Raw genomic sequence first — 27,784 nt, 5'->3', positions numbered from 1 at the left:
AAATGAGATTTAAGAAAAGCAACATACATTAAAGAAAAGAAAGTACAAAGAAAAGTTAACAAAACAAAAGACAATTTATATTTTTGATGACTAGGCTGCTCAACAACATTGATTCCTAGAATAAATGACCTTCACTGGAACTATTCTTCGGACTTTAGGCTTATACTGCATATTGAACTACTTTCTCTTTACTCATTTCTTCTTTGGTTACCATTCCTAGCTGCAGTAAATATATCTGCACAGCAAGTAAATATTTTGAGTACACACAGCGAAATAATCACAGAGGAGCCAAAAACTGTTGAAAGGTTTTACCATAGAAGCAAAGGAAAAAGGAATCCCATATTACTTTGAATTTTGGAGAATGTAGGATATCACTTGCAGAACTTCTCTATAACAGTAGGGAATCTGCAGATAGTGCAACCCATCCAACACAAGGTCTGTAGAACCAATCAGTGGTGCTGAGGACTTTGCATCCACAGACTATATGCATTTGAAGAGACTGCTTGATGAAGAGAGCCAAACAACAGTATATAGTATTAACTAGGAGATTTACTCCGAAAACACTTTGCCGATCTGAACTAAAACGTACATGCACCCTGCATATTTTAGAAATTTAGAAATTGACGTATAGGAAGAGATGATCAAAGAAACTGTCTTTATAATACTCTTGTTCAGTCCCTGTATCTGGTTCAGTCCCACCAGAATTAGGTGGAAACACGTAAGTGACTTCATGTTGAAGAGACCATAACACATAAGTGACTTCATGTTGAAGAGACCATCTGGATGGGCCTTTGCTTTTAACTGAGGTCTCATCCTTCTGCCTGTTCACTTCAAAGTGCTACCAAATTAATTGCAAAGTCTCTATAAAAAAATAAGGGATAAATAAACAGTCCTTTCCATAAGGTTGGAGCACCAAGCTTTTGAGGAATAGCTTAATGACTACTTAGAAAAACTATCAGAGGAATAACTCCTTAAAGTTATTAAACTTATTACAGGAATATCTAAACATCCAAATTCCAATATGTTAAGTGCTAACTGAACAAAGGATGAATTTCTACTCTGAAAATGTTGCTATATAAGAATCGTAAAATACTATCTGTACATAAGAACTCTATCAAAAGTAGATCAAAAAGAGCAAGCAGATAAGTTGGCACAGTAGCAGTGAGTAGAAGTGTAGAAACGTAAGAATGCCCGCACCTTTTCTGCACTTCGATAGTAACTTTCCCAAATTTTAAAATATCTTCTCTTGCCTTCTCTATTTCCCACGTTATCCTCATCTTACCTGTTTAATTAGGAAAGCTTCTGCCATCAGTATTTAACCAAATCTGTTTATGCTCAACTTGTTAACAAGTCTCACTTTCACTGTTGTCAATGAAGGATGTTAACCCCTTTCAGTATGGCCTTGCTAGTTCAGGTACTCTTACCCCATTTTAAATAATAAAAGGCTTATCATGTATCTGTTCAGACAAAACAAAATCTAGTTTACTGGAGATAGCAAGTTTGTAATAAGAGATTGTTACAGAAGCTTGTATTTTGGCCACGGTGACTATGCTATCCCAGGTATTCCATATTCCCTCTACACACAAACATTGCACACAAATCAGCGATAGCTTAGGGAACAGGTTACTTGCCTCAATACTACAAATGGAATAGGCACACAAAACCTGACTGAGATCAGAAAACCAGAGCTATGAAACTGCACTTCCCCATTGCTCCTTTCTCTGGATCCCTGTGTTGCCTTCCCATCTATTCTTAACATCTGGGACAGCACATGATTTCCCTTTCATCAGCAACATTGAATCTGACAGATCTAGATACGTAGGAATCTGAAGATACTGTATTTTACAAATTGAACAAAGTGCATTTAATACCTTATCCTTTCTTGAATATTTATTTGCACTTTCAAAACCAGTAGTAAGTCGGACTAGAAAACACAAGTGCCTTATCATCTGAATAACAAGGTCTTCAGACTATGAAAAGTAAAGCACCTTGAGTATTTCACTAAGACCTAGAAAAGAGGGAGTGCAAAGTTAACACAAGAACAGCTTACCACTGTTCTGTTGGAGCTATGCCTTAAGTATTTAAGAAGGTTACATGTGAAGATTAAAAAAAATATACGGGTGGTGCAGATTGCTAGATGAAGGAGAAGGATTGTGTTCCCTGCATATAAATGAAATACTGAATTTCAAATTAATATAGAGCTCTGTAGAAAACATACAAGTAGCAGTAAATAAGAACTTTATTTAAATAGCTGCAATGTTTAAATCAAAAGCTAGTATGAATTCTTTTAATGAAAAAGAAACTAATTTGCCACAAAAATAAAAGATTAACAAGACAAGTAAAATGCTTTCATAATATCTTTGTTATTTTTGGACTAGTGTTAAATTATTTTTTAAAATAGCAAGAACACACAGCATTTCTTTCTCCTACTTTAAACTCCTTTAAATTTGCTAGACCTAAATCCAACAAAGTTTCATTCAGTTCAACTTTCTGCCTCTCTTATTCTCCTTTCCCCAAAACAAAGTCAAAACACTATAACTACACAGAAACACAGACTTGCCAGGTGTTCCTTGAAAATAAAAAAAAAAAAGGGTCTAAATGTAACCTACAGTAAGTTATTCTAGGACTTCAAAGATACTCAAAATGCACACATGACGTGGTACCAAGGACAATTCCTACAGTGTCATAAAATAACAGCATAAAGGTTTTTCTATAGTGCTGACAAAATCCTTCCCTATTAAGTTGACCTTTCTTTCCAATACAGAACTTAACATTAACACTGAAACACGGTCACTGAACTTCAGTTATTCAGCTAAGAACCTAATTAAACTATTCCCATCTCAGAAACTATGAAAAGGTGTATTCTTATAACACATCTTAACTGGCTGATGATGTAGAATGGAGCACAGAGGTCTCTGGACATTATTGTCCAGAAGGCTTAGGGAGAATACAGGCCTCAGTAAGGTAAATCAAGCATTGTTTATCTCTGCTAGAGGTGTAATAATTTCAATATAAGAGCATACTTCTTTCCAACCCACTCATTACATTTACTATACTGAAATAAGTCAGCCTTAACAACCTCCAGTGAATCCATGTAAATACATTCCTTTTAGTTTGGTCAGCAGTGGAACAACAAGGATGTTTTAGTCTTATTAAATTCCTGGTGGTTTTTTTTTCCCCCTGTTTTCTGGCACTGGATTAATGCATGGTGTTCTAGAAAACTCAGCATCTGAATTACCTTTCACTGTAAAGAAAGAAGATTAATTAATTAAGTATCTGAACATAATTTACCTCATTAAATATCTGTGACTCGGTGAAATCAAGATTTTCCCTTTCCTGTGAAAACACTACACTTGCAGGAGGATGTTTAGTGGATCCAAATGTTTACATATGCTTAGAAAAAATGTGAAACCATCACCAGTAGCTTCTAATGAGGAAAGCACTCCTGTATTATCACCACTTGTTCTAATTCTGCAAGGCAAACTGAGGTCTAGTCACTGTTTGAGTCAGTCTGCAGATATTTTCCTACTTAATAAATAGGTGGCTAAGGCTGGAGAACTGAGAAAGGTCTCTGTTTGCATTGCACACTCTCTTGTTGAGGAATTCCTCTTCCCCATCTTGCTGTCATACTGCAATGAGAAACCTGACTCTCTTCATCACAGGTGAAGAGATCATCTGTCCAAAGACCCCTAAGAAAACTGTAAAATACCTCTACAGCATAGGGGAAGAGAGGTGGGAGGTGGTTTTGGGGGGAGGTAGGGTGGGGCAAGGCTTTCAATGTCTATGTTTGTCTATTAAAGTTTTGTTTACAGAGCAATACTGGCAAAAACAACTTCTGGATTTAAAAAGCCCTTGTCTATGATCAAAACTACCGCATATTGCTTCAGTTTTCAAAGTCATATGACAAGCTCCCTTATCCCTTAGGCTTCCTTCGCTGAATTCAAGGCCCGAGCTTTAAGTTTTCATCTCCAGTGCTGCTAGACCAGATGACAAAAGAGACACTGTACTGCCAGTACAGCTGTTTATTCCAGTGGCATTGGCTACTAGTAAATAGCCAACAGAGACGTCCTTATGCAATTTCCTGTTCTCAAACCTCGCTCTGATTCCACCACCAAAACAGCTCACAGCAGAATCATGAACCTCCTGTTTGCAAGGTGTCTGACACCTAGAGCTGTCTCTGTGATTCAGTACATTAGGTGCAGTTTTCTCAGCAACAAAAGACTGTTGTGATAAAGAAAGGAGGCAGAGATGGGTTTGCTCAACTTAATGTTTTAGCATTTTTACAATATAGTAGATTTTCTTATCAAAAGCTTTCTTAATTATCACTATTTACTGCAGTACCAGGAAGTAGCTTTATTGCTTTTGCCTTCTTTCCTATAAAGGCCCATGGAGAAGTGTTTTCGTTCTTCCCAGAATCTCTTTGGATACAGAAACAAACAAACAAACAAGCAGCTGGACTGTATCATGCTTGTTCTTTTAAAGATGTTTATTCCTTTTATGATCAGTGTCATGGCTACCCATGCATCCCCCTCATGCATCCAGGTTCTCTTTTATTTTATAGAGATTAGATTTATTTTTCTTTTCTTCTCCCTTTGCCTCCCATTCTTTTCCAAACTTTTTGGATTTGTCTTTCACTTTGCCATGTCCTTTTCTGGAGGGTTCTCTATCATCAAGCTAAGCTTCAGATTTACATAAAATAAGCAAGTTTAGTTCCTTCTTTTGGGTTTAACTGGGAGAGCTTAGGAAAAGAGAAAAGTCTTGAAATTGATGTGAAAAAAATCTAGTATATACAGTAATGTGCAAAATTTTAAGTGTCATGAATTACACCATGCATAGTAAAGTCTAATGTTCACACGCAGCTATGTCATGCTGTTCCCATATCTGGAATTTCCATATTCTTTTCACATGCTTTCTGATGATAATGTTCACTAAGCACAAGGAAGCATTGTTAATATGATGTTAGAGCATACTGTTAAAATAAAAATAGTATCTCTGCATACCCAGAGACATGTTAATCTACTCACATGAAGCCTCTTAGGATAGTGATAGAGGAAGGTCTAATTGTGCTCTCAAGAAAATCTTAAGTTGTTTGGTTTTTTTTAAACAAGATTAAGACATGTTATAAATTCAAAGAAACAAAAGGACATCATGCTGCAGTTAACATTTCACAACAGGATTCTAACATCTAGCTTCTTTTAATGTAGAGATACATCTAGTTTACAGTAGAAAAGATTGCCCGAGTTACTCTCAAGTTTTAAAAATCAGAGATTTCCTTCTCTGGGTTCAAAATAGCAGCGCTCACCCATACTCTAATTATCTCAGGACTGGCATACTTGATACAAACCTCTAAGTTTAGATATTTCAGCTATGACAGAATATGTTTGCTAATTAGTACTAGCTAATGTTAATAAATAAAAAGTAGCATATAATAAGTAAAAGCACTCCTCCCTTAAAAATGTAAGAAGATGCAAAATAGCTAATGAAATGTAAGTGGATAGTTCAAAATCATAAATCTCAGCTATTTCTAAGATTTAAGGTTGCAGCAACACTCTGATACATTAAACATCTTATGTATTTCACAGTAGCAGTTACAGACTCCTGAAATGTATACAAGCAAATAGTCATGGGAACAACAGGACCAAACAACAAAGCCATGTATTCAAAATCATACTTCTCACATCTCAAGACTTTATACAGATGAAGTGAGTACTGCGTAAGAAACACTGCCTTCTTTTTTTACTTTGTATCTAGCTCTTTAGTTCTGCCTGTGAATGTCCCACAGGTATTACCGCTTTAACAAGATTTCTTCATACTGCATATTAGTACCAAACTAACTGTGGTTGAAACATCTTACCTAACTACTGTTTTACAACATAACATTGCCTAGAAAAAAGTCATTAAGCAATCCAAGTGCATTGAGTGGCATCATTCTCAGTCACATGATGGATTTGAACTAGCCAGCACAGCACAAGTAACTAGTAATTATGCTGAAATTCCCCAAAATATTCACTTCCATTGGAGATTAAAAAAATAGCCTGTCCACTTTAATTCTTACTGCTTTCACGTTTTCCCCTTCCTCAGATTAAAAAAAAAAATTAGCTAGTTACTTCATTCTAAGTTAAAGCCATGGTTTAAGCAGCCAAAGAAACAGAATCCAGCTAGCAGTGAGGCTTTGAGAGTTGTTCCTTATGCCACGAATTTATTATTTCCAAAAATTAAATCACAAAAACATCTTCAAAACACCTTGTCATGAACACTATTTTATTCATTTTAACATAGGAATTCTTGGTTTGATTAACTGTTTACTAAAAGTTGCCCTTTCAATTTTCAAAAGAGGCACCATAAAATTGCTATTACTGCTGAGGAATGTACAAAAAGACCCTAAAGATTCTGTTAAATCTAGTTTGGCTGTATAGAAATGTGGCAATCAAAAAGGATAATAGTCCTTGTATGTGACTGCAGGCAATAACTACCATCCCAAGGCTGCCAAGAACATGAATGTTTTTATGAGGTAGTTAAAGCTTCATTAACCTCTTCATGCCTGAAACTTGTATACTACATGAGTGCCATCCTGAATAAATTCAAAGACATGAAAATAAATAACATGGGAATACAAAAAGCAGATTAACAAAAGACAGGCCACTATAGTTTCAGCCTGTCTTTGAAAAAATCTGGGGCCAGCAAGAACAGGAAGAGGCTGAAGGAGTAGCAATAAAATAGGGAAGACCAGATTGAAGGATGGTCAGGGTATTAGCAAAAATTTTGCAGTTAGAAAAGTATGTTATAGTCAGGCTTTTATTTTTCCTGGAATTCAATGGTCAGAACAGACAAAAAACCTAAAAGACAAATATGACTGACTTTATTATCTTTGTTTATAATTTCTTGGGCAGTTTTGATGATCTAAGGCTTGCATCTTCCCCATTTCAGAAACCCTCCTAGACTTAGGAAAAAATCTGCAATACAACCCAGATCTTGGATGCAGAACAGGATGGGGGCTTTATTGTATATGCAAGTTTCCTGTACATAGAAGTAAACCCAGAACATCAAAAACTTCACGGATGCTTTTGGCTCACTCTTATCCTGGTAGACAGCATTCCCATCAGCAAGTCTGGAATTTGGTTTCCAGTATTTCCATTACTGGTGGTATCTAAAGCACAGTTCTATATGCCTGTTAGTATTTAAAATTGGTTTGGGCTGCTTAGTGTAAATCTTTTGTTACCATAAGGAACACAAAACCAGCATATATGCAAAGGCACAGGGCATGAAAGCCACCCATTTCCAGCGCAAGGAAGGGCATAGATTAATTCCAGGTGTAAAACACTGTGGTAAATACTACAGTACCCAGTCTATTATTATATCTATGAGCCTGGCATTGAGACCCTTCTAATTCACGCACCCCTGCGTTCCATGGATGCACCCTACATTACTAACCAGCCAAACAAAAAACCCCAACAAGCCCTCTTCCTTTAACATTGCCATATAAAAGAACCCTCTGCTGAAAAGCTAAGTCTCATGAATGGATTTGGATCCAATCCAAATGATCTGGAATTTGTCTCTACCTATCTGGGCATCTCTGGTAGACAAGCTTACATTTAACAGGCCCAATTAACAAGCCTGGTTTAAATCACAGGTGATAGGCAAATGGGTATGCATCTAACTTATAACAGCTGGCACAATACATTGCAAAGAAGTAACAGTATAAAAAGAAATTTACTTCCTGCACTAACAGCAAATAGGAGATTCAAATTAGCATAAATGTGCACACATTTCAAAGTTCGGCAGCCAAGCCTTCTAATGAAAATGTTCAGGAAACACACCTGCTCTCCAGAGGCATCTTCTCACAAAGGCAATGATGACAAGCAAGGACAGTAGATACGAATTTTTTTTAATTATTTTTCCCATGTTAATTCAGTCCAACCGACAGATGAATTCCGAACATTTAAAAGAAAAAGTCAATTAAAAAAGCTTAAAATTGAGATACATGTGAACAAAATGATTGTGAACTACATTCTTTCTTTAGACTCTCACTGTCTAGTGCTTTGCCTTTATCTTTCAGCCACAGGAGAGACTACCAGTTCCGCAGGATTACTTTATCAATGTAGACCCCACACTCTGACAGGCTACTTACAGTCAGGTCTGAATACAAAACACAACAGTCAAGAGCCAGTAGCATTTCCTTATATATGACCCAAGCAACATAGGAGACAACTTGCTGGGAGATTTCAAAGGGCATTTTACCAATGTCAGGATACTCTGCACACAAGTCCCTGCTCAGCCTGACTCACGCTGTGTCCACACTGACATTCCCTGCATTCGCCCTGTGACAGCATTGCCCCTGCCAGAGTTCCAGTGCTGGCAGCTGCTCCAGACTGGCAGCTGACATTTTAAACACTATGTAAGACCTCTGGCAGCTCCCTTTGCTGCTGCCAAAGGTAAAGCTACATTAATTCATGCAAGAAAGAGCTCAGCTACCCCCACAGCAGACTAGCCTTTAAAGCCCAAGAAAGCTGCAGATGTTCAGGGGACAGCCTATTGCAAAACGAGGACAAGGTTGAGCTCGGAGAACCACAGAGCCAGCAGCACGTTTTAGACCAAGCCTCCCAACAGCTATGCACATACTACCCAAAAGCTACTTTAGAGACATCTCACTGCAGGACACTCTGAGCCCCTGCCACTGTGGGGACACAATGTTTGCTATGCTATGCAGACTGCACAAGCAGGAAGCTACCGGGCTGTAGACACATGGCCCTCCTGTGATGGACAGGAGGGAGCCCTGGCACGAGGAATGACCACAGATGAAGAGCAACTCTCCTCCCCTCCCATGATCCTAAAACAGTTATAAAATAACCCAGCCCACCCCAACACTCCTCAAAATACAAAGTGCCTCCCATCACCAGTGGAAGAAAATTATTAGTGAGGGCACAGAGCAAAGCAGAAAGAGGGGTGTAAAGCACTGTCAGTAAGCAGCATTCATGGAGAAATGGGAAGAGAGGTGACAGCTCCCTCCTGCTTTCCACCCCTGCCCCAGTAGAGAAGGCTGGCAGGTCTCTATTCCTGGGCAGTGCAGAGAGGCCAAAGGCAGACCGCACCACAAGGCAGCCCAGGGCACAGATCCTGCTGCAGGTACTGCCCTTGCGCTCAAAGCCATGAGACAGCACATTCAAAAGATGCCAACTGCTGCACTTCCTTCCCTCCCCTCAGTGAGGGGATGGGGTGAAGCCCAGGCAGCTGCGAGCTACTGCTTTACACTGATAATCATGACACCTTACAAATAAAAGGTGAAGAAAACATGTTTCATCCAGGGGAAGGCCACCTAGGAACTTAAATCTGGGATGAAGGCATGTTCCATGTGCGCTAGGGCTTGCTGAGGATGGGAAACCACTTCCTGCTTGCCCAAAGAGCTGTAAGCAGTATAATTAGCACTTGCTCATAATATTAAACATCACCAGATTTAATCTGAGGGGTCACTGGGAACCCCTAATGCAAACCTGAACTATTTAACTCCCCTGGTCCCAAGGGCAGCTACAAATACTTGGAGTGTCCACACTGAGAGCAGCCCCATGTGAAGCTAAGCTACTCTTATTTTTGCACATTACATACATAGTCTTATTTAGTGCTGCCTTTGCACCCTTACCGTGACCCTCCAACAGCAATTCCTCATGTGCGATAAGTGTTAATTCAATGTTTTTAAATATACTGGCTACGTCACTGTGAGCTTTTTTTGAACCTCTGAAATAACTGAACCATTTTGGTGACTGACATTACCATCATGGTATGCATTCAAGGCAACTCTCCTTTCTTCTTGCTTTCCCATAGGTAAGCCTTTGCTGTGTTGCTGTGCATAGAGACGCCCTCCCCCCTGCCACCCCCCAGCCTTAGAGGAGGGGGTTAGATAACATACTAGCCCATATTCCAGAAAGGATGTATGCAGTACACTCTACTAGTCTGCACATTTAAAAAGACAGCAGATTTCCAAGCTACTGCACACATTTTAGATAGACGAGTTACAGTCTGGCCATGAGCCTAAGCCAGCAAACTCCGTGTGAGATTTGCTTGTATCTCAAACTCTGCATGATACAGCCCACATCTGTTTCCAAACCCTCACCGCACAAAGTGGAAGTTGGCCTGCTAGTGCATGTGTTTTACTCCCAATGAAACCAGGAAGGTTTCGACAAGTGCATCAAGAGGTCAAACACCCTGGAACTGTGTTTTGTTTAGACTACTAATGCTAGAAACTGCTCTGTGGTTTTAAGTACACAGTGTTGAAAATCATAAGTCAAGCTGATAAAAGAATTCAGTGTTAATAAAGGAATCCATGGTCCTGCAAAACTCTCTACAGGATTTCTATTTCTCTTTACAACTGTAATTTCAGCCTCAAACTCCTTTGGGAATTCATACATAAGATGAATGCTATCATAGAAAAGAAAACTAACTTCCTAAGCTAATATCTGAACACTCAGTGTCTTGAAACCACAGTAAAAAGATAATCTTTAACAGAAATGTCAATGAATCTTGGCTGCTGATTTATAATTAATTAAAATAATCCCCTACTGGTTTTGCTTGAAAAGCTCTTGGCATGAATTACCATGTCAGAGGACAGAAAAGCACTTGCATGCTCAAAGATTATAGCAGAAAACACTATTTAAGAACAGCAGAACACAAGGTTTAGTAAACTGAGTTTTTTTCTTAATCTCATTAACTTCAGAGGGCTGCTTACCTACCTACTAGACCAACAAGACCTACTACAATGGTCTTTCTAAAGTGAAAGAATACTTTTTCCATAGTAAATCTCCCATTTAAAGCTTTATTTCCCACAGCATTCTCAAATCTTAGAAACTGATTTATTTCCTAAAATTCTGCATACACTTCTTTAGATATGGAAGACTATAATCTCTCTCTTTTGAAAGATACAGATCATAGAAAATTATTTAATGATTCCTTATCTTTAAATTAATACCTTGATTCCAGTGCTTAACACATTCAAGAAACAGTCCAAAATGCTAAAATATAAAAGACCCCTTCTAACAACAGTTACAGAAGAATTAAAAATAATCAGTGTTCCTTTTTCAAAGATATTAATTTGCTCTTTAGCCTTTTATTGGCCTGTGTGCTCGTTTTGGCTGGGATAGAGTTAATTTTCTTCATAGTGGCTGGTATGGGGCGATGGTATGGATTTGTGCTGAAAACAGTGTTGATAATACAGGGATGTTTTCATTAATGCTGAGCAGGGCTTACAAAGAGTCAAGGCCTTTCCTGCTCCTCACACCACCCCACCAGCAAGGAGGCTGGGGGTGCACGAGAAGCTTGGAGGGGACACAGCTGGGACAGCTGACCCCAACTGACCAAAGGGATATTCCATACCATAGGACGTCATGCTCAGCATATAAAGCCGGGGGAAGAAGAAGGAAGGGGGGGACATTTGGAGTGATGGTATTCTGTCTTCCCAAGTAACCATTACGTGTGATGGAGCCCTGCTTTCCTGGAGATGGCTGAACATCTGCCTGCCGACGGGAAGTGGTGAATGAATTCCTTGTTTTGCTTTGCTTGCGTGCGCAGTTTTACTTATTAAACTTTATCTCAACCCACGAGTTTTCTCACTTTTACCCTTCCAATTCTCTCCCTCATCCCATCGGGGTGGGGAGTGAGCGAGCGGCTGTGTGGTGCTTAGTTGCCAGCTGGGGTTAAACCACGACAGTCCTTTTTGGTGCCGAACGTGGGGCTCAAAGGGTTCCAGATAACGACAGATTTGATTGGAATGTGCTAGATCAAATTTATAGCTGTTATTGCTGTTTAGCTATTAACTGGCAGGCTCCTGTGCTTGCCACGGGCCTTGCTTGCCTTACTGTATATTAAGGTCTAGTGCTCATTAGTGGCTGCTTTTTGCATTCGCTGCTTGCTGTGCTGCTGTACTGCTTATCATCTTACTCTGCTGTGCCTGGGAACATTTTGATAACAGCAATGGCAATGCGCCTGGGCTGGCAGATGGCCAGGGCATCGCTGCTGTTTCTGTGCTGCTGTACTGGACAGGCTGGAACTACAGTGTGAACTCAAGTTGAAGGGACTGTGACCTATGGATGAGTCCACACAGGAGCAGGACACTCCAAAGTGTCTGTGGCTGTGAATAAGTCCACACCAGAGCAGGTACATCTTGAAGCGCCTGCGGCCGTGGTTACGTCTGTGCCGCAGCAGGTACACCCCTAAGGGACTGCAGTCTGCGGATAAGTCCAAGCCGGAGCAGGGGCAAGGGGAGGGGTTCATTGCAATGCTAAACCCGATGGTCTGGTCCAAAGGGACCGGGGTGGAGATGGTAATGGAAATACCTTTAACTTGTTGGAACCTGGGATCTGAGTTGCATATTATGGGAATTACTATAGCAAGAACCCCTTGTTGCTGGCCAGGCTAGGAGCAAGAGGAGGAATTCATTGCAATGTTAAACCCTATAACCTGGCCCAAAGGGACCAGGGGTGGAGATTGTAATGGAAACACCTTTAAATTGTTGTAACCCATGATTTGAGTTGCATGTTATAGGAATTACTATAGCAGGAACCACCTGAACCAATAGAGGACAAGCCTTACAAGAAGCAGTGCAAGTGCAGCAGTGACCCAACCTGAGGTGGCTTTGGTGCCCAATAACTCCACGCAACACACCGCCCCTCCTGTCCTGAGTGACCACCATAACAGTGCAGCCCAAAGTCATGGACTAAATGAACTCAATGGACATTTTATAGACATTTTATGGACACTTTACAGGGGTGGTCCATAGACTAAGGGAATGATATCTGTGTATTGTATCAAAGGATGGGAAGGGGAATGGTGGTTAACGAGGTTGTATTGATAGTGTGGTACTTGAGCATAACATATGGAATAAGGGGTGGAGAATGTGCTAGTTTTGGCTGGGATAGAGTTAATTTTCTTCATAGTAGCTAGTATGGGGCTATGGTTTGGATTTGTGCTGAAAACAGTGTTGGTAATTCAGGGCTGTTTCAGTTACTGCTGAGCAGTGCTTACACAGAGTCAAGGCCTTTCCTGCTCCTCACACCACCCCACCAGCGAGGAGGCTGGGGGTGCACAAAAAGTTGGGAGGGGACACAGCTGGGACAGCTGACCCCAACTGACCAAAGGGATATTCCACACCATAGGACGCCATGCTCAGCATATAAAGCCATGGGAAGAAGGAGGAAAGGGGGGACATTCGGAGTGATGGTATTCTGTCTTCCCAAGTAACCGTTACACATGATGGAGCCCTGCTTTCCTGGAGGTTGCTGAACACCTGCCTGCCGATGGGAAGTGGTGAATGAATTCCTTGTTTTGCTTTGCTTGCGTGTGCAGCTTTTGCTTTAGCTATTAAACTGTCTTTATCTCAACCCATGAGTTTTCTCACTTTTACTCTTCTGATTCTCTCCCCCATCCCACCAGGGGGGAGTGAGCCAGTGGCTGTGTGGGGCTTAGTCGCCAGCTGGGGTTAAACCACAACAATCTGCTTCATATTTGGGGAGCTAAGATCAAAGAAATGGAAATCTAGCAAAAAGCACCTTTAAAGATGCAGAATTCTATAATTTTCCCTTCTTTACCTTGTACTAATTCTACTTGTTCTCCCTAATAATTCTCCCCTGTTCTCCCCTCACCCTACCTTCACTCCATCCATATAAGGGCCAAATTTACTGATTTTTTTTTTTTCTCCTTATTGTAAGGACTGGATGGTGCAGTCAGTAGGCTGCAGATTTTCAGAGAAATGCTTCAAAGCTTTCTGTGCAATTCTGGAAAAGCTACTTGAGGCTCAAACAGCAAAGTAACCAGCAGTGCAATGAACTGCTGGATTGTGATATCCTGAACTTTCACACATCTCTTCTTCTATCAGTAGACATGGACTTGCCAAAGATTGAAAAGGGGAGAGGCCTTCAGCTGGTTTTCCTTGAAGTGCTGACAGTGCAGAAGAGCTCTAAAAGGACACTGCATCAGCATTGGCTACATTTCTACTGCTGGCAAATACAGAATGGCTATGTCATTTTGATAATTCATCAGCAACTTGCCAATGGTTGCAAACTTCAGGTTTGGGTTTTGGGGAGTTTTGTTTTGGGTTTTTTTGGGGGGTGGGGTGGGGTTTTTTGTTTGTTTGTTTTTTCACAGAACAATACAGAAGAAAACAAGCACTGCACTGCTGGCTCTACAAATATGGCCACCAACCTCTGAAATGGGAAATGGATCTCCCACCAACAGCCTATTTGAAAAATCAAAACTGAAGTGTTTCAGAGAAGACATCCCAAATCAATGGTATTAGTCTACACAATCCTCTTTACATAGACTTTCTATTTCAAACAGGTAGGATAATATTAATTTGGGAAAGACAACATTACTTTGTATTCTGACATTTACCTGTTTTCTTAAGATTTTGCACCCCTAGAGTTCTTAGCATGTAACTGCGCATATGAAAGAGCTAGATGGCAGCACTCCCTCCATTTAGTTTTTAAAACTTTTTTCACTATTTGTCAAATCCTGGATATGGATGTTGGGACAGGAGTGAGTGAATTCTTACAGAGAAGGAGAAATGATTAAAGTGTAAATTTTAAAGAGGCTGCAGAGGGGGGAAGGTATCCCATTCCCACAGACTAATTTAAAAGTTCATCATCTCTTACAATGAAGGCCTGCTATTTACTCTAGCATACTGATGTTGCATAACTACAGTTCCATTAATATGATGCATACATTAGTGTGATAAGTACTGTATTAACTAAAACTAGCCAAGTGTCATTGACTGAAGTCACACTTGTGACTCTCATTAATGCATCTCTGAACAATAGTTTGACAATCAACAGCCTAAGAAATTTACCTGTAACTACAAATCCAGCATCATTTTTAGTCCAAGATATCAATTCTTCTTCTTCACACTAATAACAAGTTAAACCTGTGGTATGTTAAATCAGTCTTTACATAAGGCTAGGATTCCCTTCATGAAACTAAAATTCTGAATATTCCTCTTTAAGAAGTCTCACATAAAGAGATTAAATACTGTAGCATCCACAAATTACAAAAGCTCCTGGAGATTTAATTATTAACTAGAGATTACTACTCCATTAAAGATTTTTCATGCACACATGCTACACTAGATGTTTGCACAGTTTTAAAGGTTGGCAGGAGGATCTAACAGAATATTTCTTTAAAAAACAAACTCCTGATTCTTATCTAGTAGGCACCTATTTGTGGTAGCTACCTCTTTATCCCAATAGAACAATGTATTTTAATTAAAGTCATTGAGTCCCATAGCTTCGCCCCTTGTTAAGCACAAATGGCAGCAAAAAAACCCCGTAAGAACGCAACAGTTTAGGAAGTCAAAAGAACTTTCAAAAGTAACATCTCTGAAAGCTTCTCCTTCCTGAATTCTGGATTCCTTACAAAACAGAGGAAGAATCCCCCAAGTGCCAGAGGTTTCGGTGTGTGTCCTCGCCAAAAAAAAGGGGGGGGGGGGGGGGAAGTAACACCAGGCCCATCAGTCACATACCACTGTTGCAGGCTCCCAGCCAGTGCTTTGATGATTGGATTGCCTTCTATTGCAAGCTTATGTATCTGTTCTGGCTCTTCAACTCAAGTACTTGCTCGCTAATCTCATGGATCTTTGGACACCACTGGACAACAGAATATCACCAGGCAGCTGTGTTTGTTCAAATATCTACAAATGTCAACATCATTTTTCATTGCTTCTGCAATCATACCTTTTCTCACACTGACATGCTTACAAAAGTCCCCCTCAAAAAAACCCCAATTAAATCCCAAATCTTTTAATCAACCACACAGCTGATAAAAAACCTTTTTTCTAAAAGACATGAGTTCATTAATTCCATACTGTCTTTCCTATTAAAAAACCCAACTATTTTACATACTTTCCCTCTCGGAGAGGGGTAGCTCTACACAACCCTGTGCTTAACATAAAGTATCAGTAAAAGCAAGAGACTCCGAGGTTCCTGCCTTGATGCTTGATTTCATCATATTAGAGCTCAAATGTCTAAGGTGAAGGGCTTTCAGGTGCAACATATTTTAAAACTAGAGGGCAAGAGCTCCTGTCTCAAAGAACGTCCTGACCTTTACTATATAAATAACTTGATCCCATTAAGTTATGTAATGAAAAACAGGTCAGAAATACACTTAAAAACTGCTCTGAGTAAGTTTTCAATGAGAGGATTTCTGGGCATGGTTCAAGGGGTAGAACTGAACCCCCCCCCAAAAAAAACCCCAACTGAGCACCTACCATAATACACACACTTGAAAGATGAAAATAAAACTACTGATGTTGTTATTCACAGAAATGACAGCTCTGAAGCCTTTTTTTAAAGTGTTAAAATACTATACTAATATAAATACTAATAACATATCCTGACTCCAAAACGTGCTACTTAATCTCACCTTTGAGAAAGCAGAGTGGGTAACGGAGAGGAACCTGAGAAGTTACATACTTTAAACATGAAAAGGGAGAAGAGGTCATTTAATTTTACTAAATCTTCACAATAGATTCCCAATAACCTTCAGTACAAAGGGTTTCAAAAATTACCCCAAACCACAAAGTTTCTTGGGAACAAAACCAAAAAGTATCCTCAATTCTGCATTTTTCCACAAGAGGACACTAAAATAATGACAAAAATAGTTGTACAAAAATGTACAGCTACCATGTACCATTCTTCTTCATTAGCCAAGTAGAACATTTTTCACTTAAAAACTATTTTGTAGTGAAGTAGACATTAATGTATAGTTACTTTTCTACTAATGTGCATTTTAGTCATTCTAGTGATTAATATTTGGCTTTTAGTGTGCCTTAGGTGGCATGAAAAACAGCTATATTTCAGCTTGTTGTAGACAAAAATCAACAACTAAGTGATGCCACAGAAACAGCCTTGCATTTCATTTGAAAATGAACTATTAACCCTAAATTTACAGGGAAGCAAGCACATGCTTAACTTCACAGTATGACTTCAAAGAACAACTTCTGGGCCTGCATGTTAGCGGGATCAGGCTGTGCTTACTCTTCCACTCCTGCCAGTCTCCTAACCCCGCAGCCAAGCACCACCAAGTCACACCCAGATGTGAGGAAAAAAACACGACTGAAACAAACTGAAACGGCAGCCCGTGTCCCCCGCACCCCTTGGCTCTGCCAAGGGCCCCTCACAGGTGGCAGAGCAGGAAAACTGTGTGAAGGAAAGCAGGCCTTCGTGGTGCCGGGGGCTAGCTGGCTCCTGTGCCTCCCATTACCCCAGGACAGAGGCCCAACACCCGAGCACACTAACGGCACAGCTGGCGGGCCATGCTCTTACAAGCGGCTGAAGGCCCCCACGCCCACGAGAGGCCCTTATAAGCTCTCTCCCGCACCTGCAGGCCATAACCTCTGGACACGCTACCTCCCCACTTACCTAGTGCAACTTAATGTTAATTACTTGCTACTCTCTCCTGCACCCGCTGCAAGCCCGGGGGCCCCGCGGCGCCACAGATGGGGCGAGGAGACAAAACAGCGGCAGCAGCAGCATCCTCCCCCCCGCCCGGCCTGCCCTATGGTCCGTGCCAGCCTCCCCACGGACATCGCTTCCCGTCGCTGCTCTCTAGGGCAGGGTAACACGAGGGGAAGGCGGCGACAGCCGAGCGCCATTTACGGCCCCCGAGTGCGGGGCGCGGCAGCGGGCGGGAAGACGGGACGGCGCGGCTCTGCCCTGGCCGCCTGCAGGGGTTACACGCTGCGTCTCCTACACCGCTCCTCGTACTTAGTCGACAACGGCGCACCTCCGCCGGGCAAGCCCGGCGCTGGGCGGCGGAGCGCGCCGACGGCCGCCGCGGCGAAGGCGAGCACGGCGGCAGGACGCGCCCCGCCGCGGGAGGGCCGGCTCGGCTCTCGCGAGAGCGGCGGTGGCGGCCATTTTCCCCATTGATTGGCGGTGGCGGAGGGGGTGGGGGCTGTGGCGCTGCCCTCGCCGGCTGGGGCGGCGGCGGCGGAGGAGGAGGATGAGCCGCTGGCGTGCCCCCGCCTCCCGCTGCTGACGACGACGCTCAGCTCAGCCTGCTGCGGGCTCCGCGCCGCGCCACCGGCCATGGTGCCTAGCGAGGAGAACCAGCTCGTCCCCAAAGAGGTGAGGCGGAGCGGGGTCGGGGCGGGGGACCGTCGGGCCGGGCGCCGCAGGGGGAGGTGGTGGCAGCCCCTGCGGCGTGCGGGAGGCCTGGGGTGCCGGAGCCGGCCGGGGCGGGGGGGGGGGGGGGGGGTTGGGGGGGCGCGGCGGAGGAGGCCCGGCCTGGCTCGGCTTCGCTGCTCTCCCTGTGAGGCCCGGCGGGAGGGAGGGCCCGTCTTTGTAAGGGGGCCGGGCAGCCCGTGGCCCGCGGGCGGCCGGGCCGGGGGTGAATGGAGGTGCGCGGGGGGGAAGGGGAGGCTTTTCCGTGTGGGCTGGTGTGGGGGGGAGGAGGCCGGGGCCGAGCCTGGGCTGCGCAAGGCCCCGGAGGCGGCCGGGGAGTTGCACCTGTCTGTGTCACGGCATGCGGGGAGGCCGGCCTGCGTGGCGGCGGGGCTGGGGCCGGGCCGGCGGCGCCTGCGCTCGGCCGCGGGCCGGGCCGCTCCCCGTGTCAGAGGTCTTGTGTGGAGCCCTCCGGGAGGGCAGCCCGCCTCCGGGCTGGGGAGGAGCGGAGGCTCTGGGTGAGGGCCCTGCGGTGAGGGGGCAGAGCAAAGAGCAGGCCCCGGCGGCGAGGCGGGTCTCTGGGTGACCGAGGGCGTCCTCGGTTGAGGGAAAGGGACCGGCGTGCGAACTGGCAGCCGGGGGGGCCGCTGCCGAGTTTGTGGGGCAGCTCCGTCCCTCCCCGGCGCCGGTACGAAGCGCTGCAGAAAACGGGCGGTAGTGCCTGCGGTAGGTGCCGGAGAAAATGTGGCCCGGGTCAGCAGGGGATTGAGTTTTCTTTATTGTGGGCCCCTCATGTCTGCTGCAGGAGGAAGGGAGAAGGCTTGGTTTTGGCCATAGGCTAAAGATAAGAGCCTGCGTGAAAGAGGAAGGCTAAGCTTCTGTCCTGCAGCGATAGGCAAATGACACGTGTCAAGTAAGAGCGATACTGTTCAGGAAAAGGAGTCTTTGAGTGATGGTGTGAAATGTTTGGAAACAGTTATTCATAGAGTAGTATTAGCAGAAACTTTATCTCATGAGCAGGTACACTTACATATTCAGCCAACTTTTCTGACAGTTTTACTCTTCTGATAAATTACTCAAACCCGTCCTGTTGTTTTTCATCAAATGTCAGTGGTTTGTTACATCTACCTGTTCTGTTGTGTATTCTTACAGGAAGCTTTGTGAGGCAAGGACTTTAATTTTGTAGAGTTTAGCAAATTGAGGTGCTGATCCTTAAATGGTATGCTTCAGCAGAACTGTGAAACAAATACCAATACTGAATTTTAGAAACAAATTTTTGTGCATACAATTGTACAGGATGCATGTAGGACAAAGGTAATTTTACCTCTTATTTGCTTTCTTAAAATGCTAAGGTTTATAGGACTATGTTAAGTCTTTTTACAGGAAAGAGAAATCTCCAGAAACTTCAAACAAGGGGTGGAGTGTAGTAGCTAGTACGCTTAAATATTTGCTTTAAAAAACGAAATCTCCAAAAATGTAAGACCAGGGATAGAAGATAGTAGCTAGTATGCTTAAATATTTGCTTTAAAAAACGAAATCTCCAAAAATGTAAGACCAGGGATAGAAGATAGTAGCTAGTATACTTAAATATTTCATTTTAAAAACAAACAAACATTGAGATAAAGGAGACTGGCAGGAGAAACCTTGTGGCATTAGTTGTGGTTAACTGGAACAGACAAGGTGATTAATAAAAGCAGCTAGCTGAGGCTGTTTCTTTAGTTATATGTATTAATAGTATCCCTGTTGGCTTTAAAGTTGTATTCAGAATATACATATGATTCAGATGTGTATTTTTAACTGACTCATTGGACTAGGATTTTGAATGCACTTTTATCTGTAGGGAGGGGACGTATGGGTAAAGGAAGATGAATACATGTTATTATAGATATCCATATCTTAAATACACAGTGTGAAATCTATAAACTTTGTACATTGATAACGCTAGTGTGAGTTGCTTTTTCTCAGCAAGTTTCCTCAAGTTTTTTATTGTGCCCCTATGTGTTTTGTAAGTAAATGAAACTGAACAGAATATATGAAAAATCAAACTGAGGAGGAAAACAGATTAACTGTTTGTGTTAAGCCCATCTGATTATATATATATGTTGTAATAGAAGTTTATCTTCAACTTTTCCAATGTTTTTCAGTATATCCTCATTTTTATTTCAGTGATAGGAAGTTTAACAAATGTTATGCTACAGCATTCACATTTAGTCCTTCTGAGATTCATTAATAGTCTCATTGCAGAGAACACTGTGAGTTACAGGTGAACAGAATTCTCCATGTCTCTGAGTTCTCAACAGCCTTCTCCTAAATATTCCTATTATGCCGTTATCAGCAGCTGGAGGCAAAGCAGATCGTTTGGAGTTTCAGTTCTGCCCTTTAGGGGTGGATAAAGGATTACAGTTCATGTTTTTTGTCCCTTCCCAACCGGCTGAGTGGTATCGCTTGTACAGCTCACTGTCTTGTGCTGCTTCAAAGATTAAACTGGGGTGTGAACCAATGTCCGCTAAAGATGAGCGGATGGGAAAAGGATTTTGGTTCTTGTCTACAAGTTTACGTGATGCCATGATAGATATGGTAGTAGGAGTTATCTATAACATTAACAGCCTCTGTGTTTCAAGAATGGAAAGATAGGTATTAGGTTGTTTATAAGTCTTCAGTTCATGTTTGTGTGTGTGTGTATATATATCTGTGTATGCTAACAGGAGCTCAGATTGCTGTTTTTAAAGTATTGCATGGATTTTTTTCACTAGCTTTTGTAAAAAGTAATAGCATGTTTTCATGGATACAGAATACTAGTAGTTCACTGCTGCACTTAGAATATCTTTTATTAGTCTCTTAAGAAAATTTTTCTTTTGGACATTGCATAGGTTCAGCTGCATCTCTGAAGTACGGGTAATCAGGGCCTTCTTGTTTTCTCTTGCTCATAATTTTGGCATAAAGTTCTTTTTTATTTGGAACAGATGTATTAAAGCAGTTTCTAATAACCCAGTGTTGGGATTTCTTTTTATATTAAGATTTTTGCTCAAGTTATACAGGCATTTAGTAAATTTGTTCTTGCATCCCTACCACTGCCTAATGCTTTCTCAACTATTCCTGTAATTGTGTGACCAATAATCCCTTATGGTGGGGACAATGAGAATCCCTGTTCACTAGATTTGGGGTTCAGTGTGAACTGGTCCATGTTCCTTTTCCTGCCAATCCTCAATTCCTTTTCTCTCTGAAGATAAGTCACTCAATTTAGTCTTCTTTTATAGCCAATAAAACAGAAGGCGTTGAGTAACATACAAGACATTGGTGCGCCCTGGTAGTAAATGCTAAGCAAGTTCTTTAAAAATTGCTTTGTTATTAGGTGTCAATTTTTCCCCCATTAGTTTAGTAAAACAGTAACCCTGGGGAGGGAGGGGGAATAGTATAATTAAGATAATAATGGAAATAAGAAGAAGGTGGTGCTGTTAGAAGGGAAGACACTTCTGTGGCTTCCAGTGTTTCTTAGAGGAGAAGCAGACTTGAAACTTATTTTGGGCAAATCTACCTCAAATAGAAAATAGTAAAATATTCTGATCAACACAGTTGATGAGAAAGTTAGATGCATATGTTTGTTTACTGGTAATGTAAGTGAACTTTACTAAGATTTTTCTTGAAAATCAAGATGTATCAGAACTTAGTGAATATTGCCCAGAATCGGTCAGAATATAAAAAGAATTGGTCAGAATATACAAAGTATGTTCTGCTATGAGGTTTTTGAAGTGTCTGTGCCACTAATTAAATAAATGCTGTGCAGATACTTTCTCAACATGTTCCAGCATGAACTGTCCAAAGTACACCTGTCAGGGTAAATATATATGTATATGCTTTGTACTTGCTGCCATTAAATCAAAGAAGGTAGTGTGAGTTCTCTCTCAGCTAACTAATGTGAGTCTTTTCATCCCTACACTAATGAATCCATTTTAGTCTTCTGCATTGAACAAATAAAATATGTTTCTTGATGGGTATCACTCTAACTTCTTCATTAGAAGAGCAGGAATCCGATTAAGATATTTTGCAATTCTGTTTAGTAAAGGGATGCTGTTCTTTTCAATGCTGATGACATCCTTGTTCTTTCATTCCTGTGTATTAAGGGATTCTACAAGTGGTTACACCTTGTGTAATTTATTAGTTTTTCCTGCTTTCCTTCTAGTGTGCTCCGTTGTAAAACTTAAAGTTATGATTGTGACAAATAGAGAAACTGACTGCTTTGACTGAGCAGATATTCTGGAAATCAAATTCAGGAAACAAACAGAAAATCCATACAGAATTCCACCAAGTCATTTGTTCCTTGCAAACAAACGCTTTCTGAATGCTCTTCAGGTAGTAATTTAGTTTGGTGAAAAAGGCATGAAAGTAGAATGCAAGATCTTTCCCTACTTAGTTCAGCCACTGGGCTTCTCAGTCACAGTTTAGTTCCCCTTGCTATATACATCTGGGTATTTAATCTGCAGTATAAGATGATCAGAATAATTATCCAATAGCACCTCGAGATAATCTGATGAAAAGTTTTTGCCTAAGAGGTACCAGCTACCTCTTAAGTAGTACTTGGTACTGGAACCTCAGTCTTTAAATACTGCTAGCTAAAGTTACTACTCAGTAGAATAATCTGACAACTAAATAACATATCACTTTAATTTTTTTTTTTGGTGCGGTAGTACATTTTGAACATCACCATGAACAAGAAATGCATTTTTTTCAAGTGTTTTGTGAGTCACTGGTGATTAAAGTTTCTAAATCAAATAAGTACAGTAGTATAAATATAATCCTTGATTTTTTTTGTGCAGCTACATACTGTTTCTCAAACTAGTAATGAACTCTTTCCTAAGCTGTGAAGTAGTTATCTGGAGGCAGAGAATACTTTATCTGTCAATGTTACATTCTGCACTGTCTTTCTTGAGCTCAGAATTTCAGTATACAACAAAAAAGTTTCTGGTGCTTTGTTTGTTGCCGTTTTTAAATAAAGTCCACTAATACTATTTTCTGTTGTTTTTAAAACCTAAGTACCTGTGGATTTAGATCAATGTGGCCTTGCGTCATAGTTTTAAAATATGAATCATCCTACTACACAAATACTGATGAAAATCATTATTATCCAACTTCCTTTTGCTTATAGAATGTATTGATATTAATATAAGATTAAAACTTGCAGAGACTTACTGAAATAGACCAGTACCTTGATGTCGTGTTGCCTTTGACTTACATGTTTTAGTCCTGTCAGAATTAAACTTGGAGCGGGAGGGGGGATGTTATTTTAAACCTTTTCCCTAGTACATTACAATTGATACAATAATGCACTAAAATATGTACAGATGTTCATATATCCAGTCACAGCTCCACTTTTTCTGTTGTATTTGAAAATAGATTGGGTTTTATGTAAGAAACTAAGTGTGAAAGTTATGTCTCTAGAAAATTGAGTGATTGAGTTACATATACATATCCAGCCTTTTTATTAAATTTGAAAAAAATTTTGATCCCTTTTGTGAACACTTAAAGCTGATATTTTACACTTTATCCCTTTGAGAATTAATATGGTATACCTTCAGGTGAGCTGTCTATTTAGCATTTTGTTATTTTTCTTGTCTTGAACAAAATATTCTCAAAACAATGCCAGTAGTAACTAAAGAACTGATAATTGAAAATACCAGTAAGTCTTCAAATTTTTTTGTAAACTTATGATAAAATGATAACCAACTTGATCACAGTTTCAGCCACTGTGAAATGTGTAGTATTTTCTTTGGTTTTTGCAATGTTTGGCATGTCAGCAGCTTGCACTGAACAAATGGTCTTACACAGCATTGGCAGATGAAATAACTTCTAAAAAGGACGTATTGGCCATGTTCTAAAAAATTAAGGGGTAAAATTGGTAAAAATCACTTGATTCAGTTTAATCTTTGAGATTGTGACCACAAGGATACTTTAGGTGCTTCTGAAAAATGACAACAGATTATTTTTAGATTGGCAGTTCTGTGAATAGCTTAGAACTGGTTATTGTGCTGCAGTTCAGGTATATCTTCTCAATAATCACATGTGATGAAAGCCTTTTAAGTAACATGAGGAAGCATGCATGAATTGCATTGGATTGGTGAATGCTATTTTGAAGCTATGTGAGAAATATACTTGATATACTATGAAAGTTTTCACTGTAAATAATGTCTGAAAACATGTAAATAGCATTTGTTGAAGAAGTCTGGCAGAGTACAGCAGGAGCTAAAGGAATGGAAGGCAGGTATGTTTACTATTTGTGTAGGTATTGTGTAAAGATCAGTAACAATGACTGAAGGAAAAGAAAAAAATAGCAGATATGACAACTTAAAGTAGTATCTGTTTTTTGTAAATAAAATATTTTCATCAGTTAATATACGGAAAAATCATCTAGGTCCTTTCTCCTATGTACATTGTCGTATCTATACCTTTAGACGAAGATATTGTGCTTCAGAGTTCCATGTTCTCCCTGGAGCCCTTTGCGGTAGTGGTAGCAGATAGAGTTTATGCCCAGGCTTCATGGGTGCTTACATTCTTAGCTGTTATCCTTCATTCTGTGCAATATTGCTAGAGAACTACACAAAGAATCCCTGCAGACCCATCTCACTCTTCAGCTTCTCTTTATCCTTCCCCAGCAGCAGGTGGACAGTTTAAAATCAGAGAGTTATTAAAGATTTAAAAATTACCCCTGTATTCACATTTTTTTAATCTCTAAACAGTACAGTAATTTAATTTTTTAGCATACATGTCTGTTGGTGATTTTGTAGTGAAGTAAACCTTCATTTCAAAATTCTCCAAAAAGAGAAAACTCTTCTTTTATTATTATTTTTGCTCAGACTCTAATTTGTTTTTATGTTAACGTTGCATTTGTAGCTCAGTCCAGCAGAAAGTCCTTTAGAATATTAGCAGCATAGGAAAATGTTTCAGTAAAGTTCATGGTAGTTCCATACTTGAAGGAATAGAGGGCAAGTGTGAAAGCACATCCTCTGCTTCTGTGACTCTCCATAGGCAACAAATGATGTGATTATAGGTTAATATATAAAAGTGTAATAAGTATCTCGTGATGTTCTTGCATCCCCTTTTTTCACTTTTTTTTTTGAAGGAAAAACAAGGAGCATTCCTTGATTAAGAAGGTGGAGAGAAGACACAAACAAAAGGAAGCCATATAAAGATGAGGCTGTTTCAGATCTGAATATAAAGTTTGTACTGTAATGAATATATAGAGGCTGGCAGATAGTTTGCAAATATAGAGAACTTAATTTACATTTAATTCTCACAATTATTTTAGTCTGGTTATGAAAGCCCTTGGAAATTAAACAATTCAGGGTCATAGGATGAAAGAAAATACGATCAGTTGAAATTATAACCTTTAAGAATAAGAGAGTGAAATACTCAGTGTCCAGTGGTTAAGAGAAAACTGTTTAGATTTTAAAACTCCATCTGTTGCTACTGTGGTTGTATTCTTTGTTACCCCTTAATTTCCTTAACTTAATAACAGGAAACTGTTAGAGTTCTTGTGTGATCTGTAGGCATGACCAGGAAATATTTGTACTCTTTCGCTATTGACAGTTGCTACGTTTGATTTTTAAGGGAAGTAATTAATCTTGAATCACCTTAATTTACCATATTTAAAAGACCATTAGGAGATAAGCGTAAGAAGACTGGTTCTTCAAGACGTTCTTAAGACATTTAAAGTCTTTCAAAATACAGAACTTGGATGGAAAATAGCTTCTGTAAAACTGAAAAGTAAGTGTTTTGATCTCTAGTTCAGCTGTCCCCAGACATGTACCCCCACTGCCATATCCTTTTCTATAGTCTTTTGAACACTCTGGATACAAGTACTTATCTCTAGCCCCATACCAACTTTTTCTGGTTGTCATTTCTTGTATAAACGCTTTTTACAGATGACCCAGTAATCCATAATAGTAGAAACAAACTCTCAAAGGTAAATGCTAGCCTCATAACATACTCTCATAACATACTCTTTATTTCTGAGGCATGGTGTTATTTTTCATGTTTAGAAAGTTGGAAGTATTTGACTTTGAAGTGTGTATGTATTATAAAAATAATTTGTCCGTATGCATTTTACAGGAGTGACAATTAACAGCTGGCATGCAACTCTGTTTCAGTGAGGTGGGAAACACTTGTGTTAATTTTTTTAAATCAAAATTTTGTTACTAGAGAAGCATTTCTGAGGAGGTGGTCTTTGAAAACAACAGATGAATCCATAATCTGCGTGAGACAGAGAAGAGGGTAAAACATGTACCTGTTTTTCCAAAAGGAGCAAGATCACAGAGGCCCTGCTACAGAATTCTATTTTGTACTTCTCCTTTCTGCATCGGGTCATCCACCATAGGAAAGCATTCTTAGGGTTCACTTAGCCAGGGCCATTAGTCTCAGTATGGCCCCGGCCTTCTTCCATGATCTCTAGCAGTTATTGTGTATCTACAGCAGGCTGGAAAATAGACGAGTATGTTCATTTTATTGTATAAGGGTATCATAATTATTTTTTAATTGCAGTGGTTTTAATGAGGTATCTCACTCAGGCAGCAATTTCGTTCTTTTAAAGTATATCAAATACTATGAGAGGAAAGCATAGCTAAATGCCATAGATTGAAGTAGAGGGGGAGACAGTATAACCAAGGACATAATGCTGCAAATGTGTTTAAGTGAAACAGTGAAGCAGTTTGTGTGAACTGAAATAGATGAGGGTTCACAAGGTTGAAATTGGAGTTCAGGCTTTGTAATGGGGGACATAATTGGACTAGCCTGTATGTGTCTTTTTAAGTCTCTCAGATTTTTACTCTAGTGACAATTTTAAAAAATATTTTGTCAATTTTTATTGACTCTCCTTTCCTTGCACTGTCTTTGAAGTCTCTCTAACTGTAATTGTGGGGATGGAGAAGTTGTTTGAAATCTTTGTGATCCAGCAGAGGTGAATGGGTATTAAAAGTTGATAAGCAATGAGGGTAAAAACACAAACAAAAAATAAAGCCACACTTCAGTTGTGCCAAATTAAAACACTAATGATATCACTTTCAAGATTATTTTTTTTTAAAATCACCCTGTTGTGTGTTAGCCCTGGTCAGCAGCTAAGCAGCATGCAGCTGCTCGCTCACTTCCCACCCCCAGTGGGACGGAGGAAGAGGAAAAGAAGAGTAAAAGCAAGAAAACTTGGGGGTCAAGATGAAATTGTTTAATAAGTGAAGGAGAAGTGGAAGAATAGAGGGGAAAAAAAACAAAACAAGGGATGCAAAGGCAATCACTCACCATGTCCTATGGGTAGACCGATGCCCAGCCAATTCCCAAGCAAAGATGAAACCTAACTAAACCTCCTCTTTTCCCTTTTGTTGCTGAGCATGGTGTTATATGGCATGGAATATCTCTTTGGTTAGTTTCTGTCACCTGCCTGGTCGTGTCCCGTCCCAGCCTCTTGTGCACCCCCAATCTATTCACTGCGGGGGCAGAGTAAGAATCAGGGAAGGCCTTGACGCTGTACAAACACTGTTCAGTGAGAGCTAAAACATGATTGTGTTATCAGCATTTTTTCAGTCACAAGTCTAAAACACAGCACCTTAGGGGCTTCTATGACTAAAATTATCTCTACGCCAGCCTGGCCCAGTACACACCCTTTT

General features: G+C 40.6%; 1 protein-coding gene across 4 annotated transcripts in view; it reads left to right on the top strand.

Annotated features, from left to right (window-relative positions):
• Nucleotides 1-18,055: 18,055 nt before the first annotated feature.
• The window catches only part of USP47 (ubiquitin specific peptidase 47), a 58,385-nt gene continuing 48,656 nt past the window's right edge, over nucleotides 18,056-27,784 (top strand). For all 4 annotated transcript variants that reach the window (XM_050898358.1, XM_050898355.1, XM_050898356.1 and 1 more), the window contains exon 1: nucleotides 18,056-18,101. In XM_050898358.1, coding sequence (XP_050754315.1) covers nucleotides 18,063-18,101 — 39 coding nt within the window. In that variant the 5' untranslated portion in view covers nucleotides 18,056-18,062. The remainder of the gene's footprint in view (nucleotides 18,102-27,784) is intronic.

The sequence above is a fragment of the Gymnogyps californianus genome, chromosome 5 (genome assembly GCF_018139145.2).
Source record: "Gymnogyps californianus isolate 813 chromosome 5, ASM1813914v2, whole genome shotgun sequence".
Lineage (NCBI taxonomy): Eukaryota > Metazoa > Chordata > Aves > Accipitriformes > Cathartidae > Gymnogyps > Gymnogyps californianus.
Note: the sequence above shows the minus strand (reverse complement) of the source record. Positions and strands in the feature narration are given on the sequence as shown.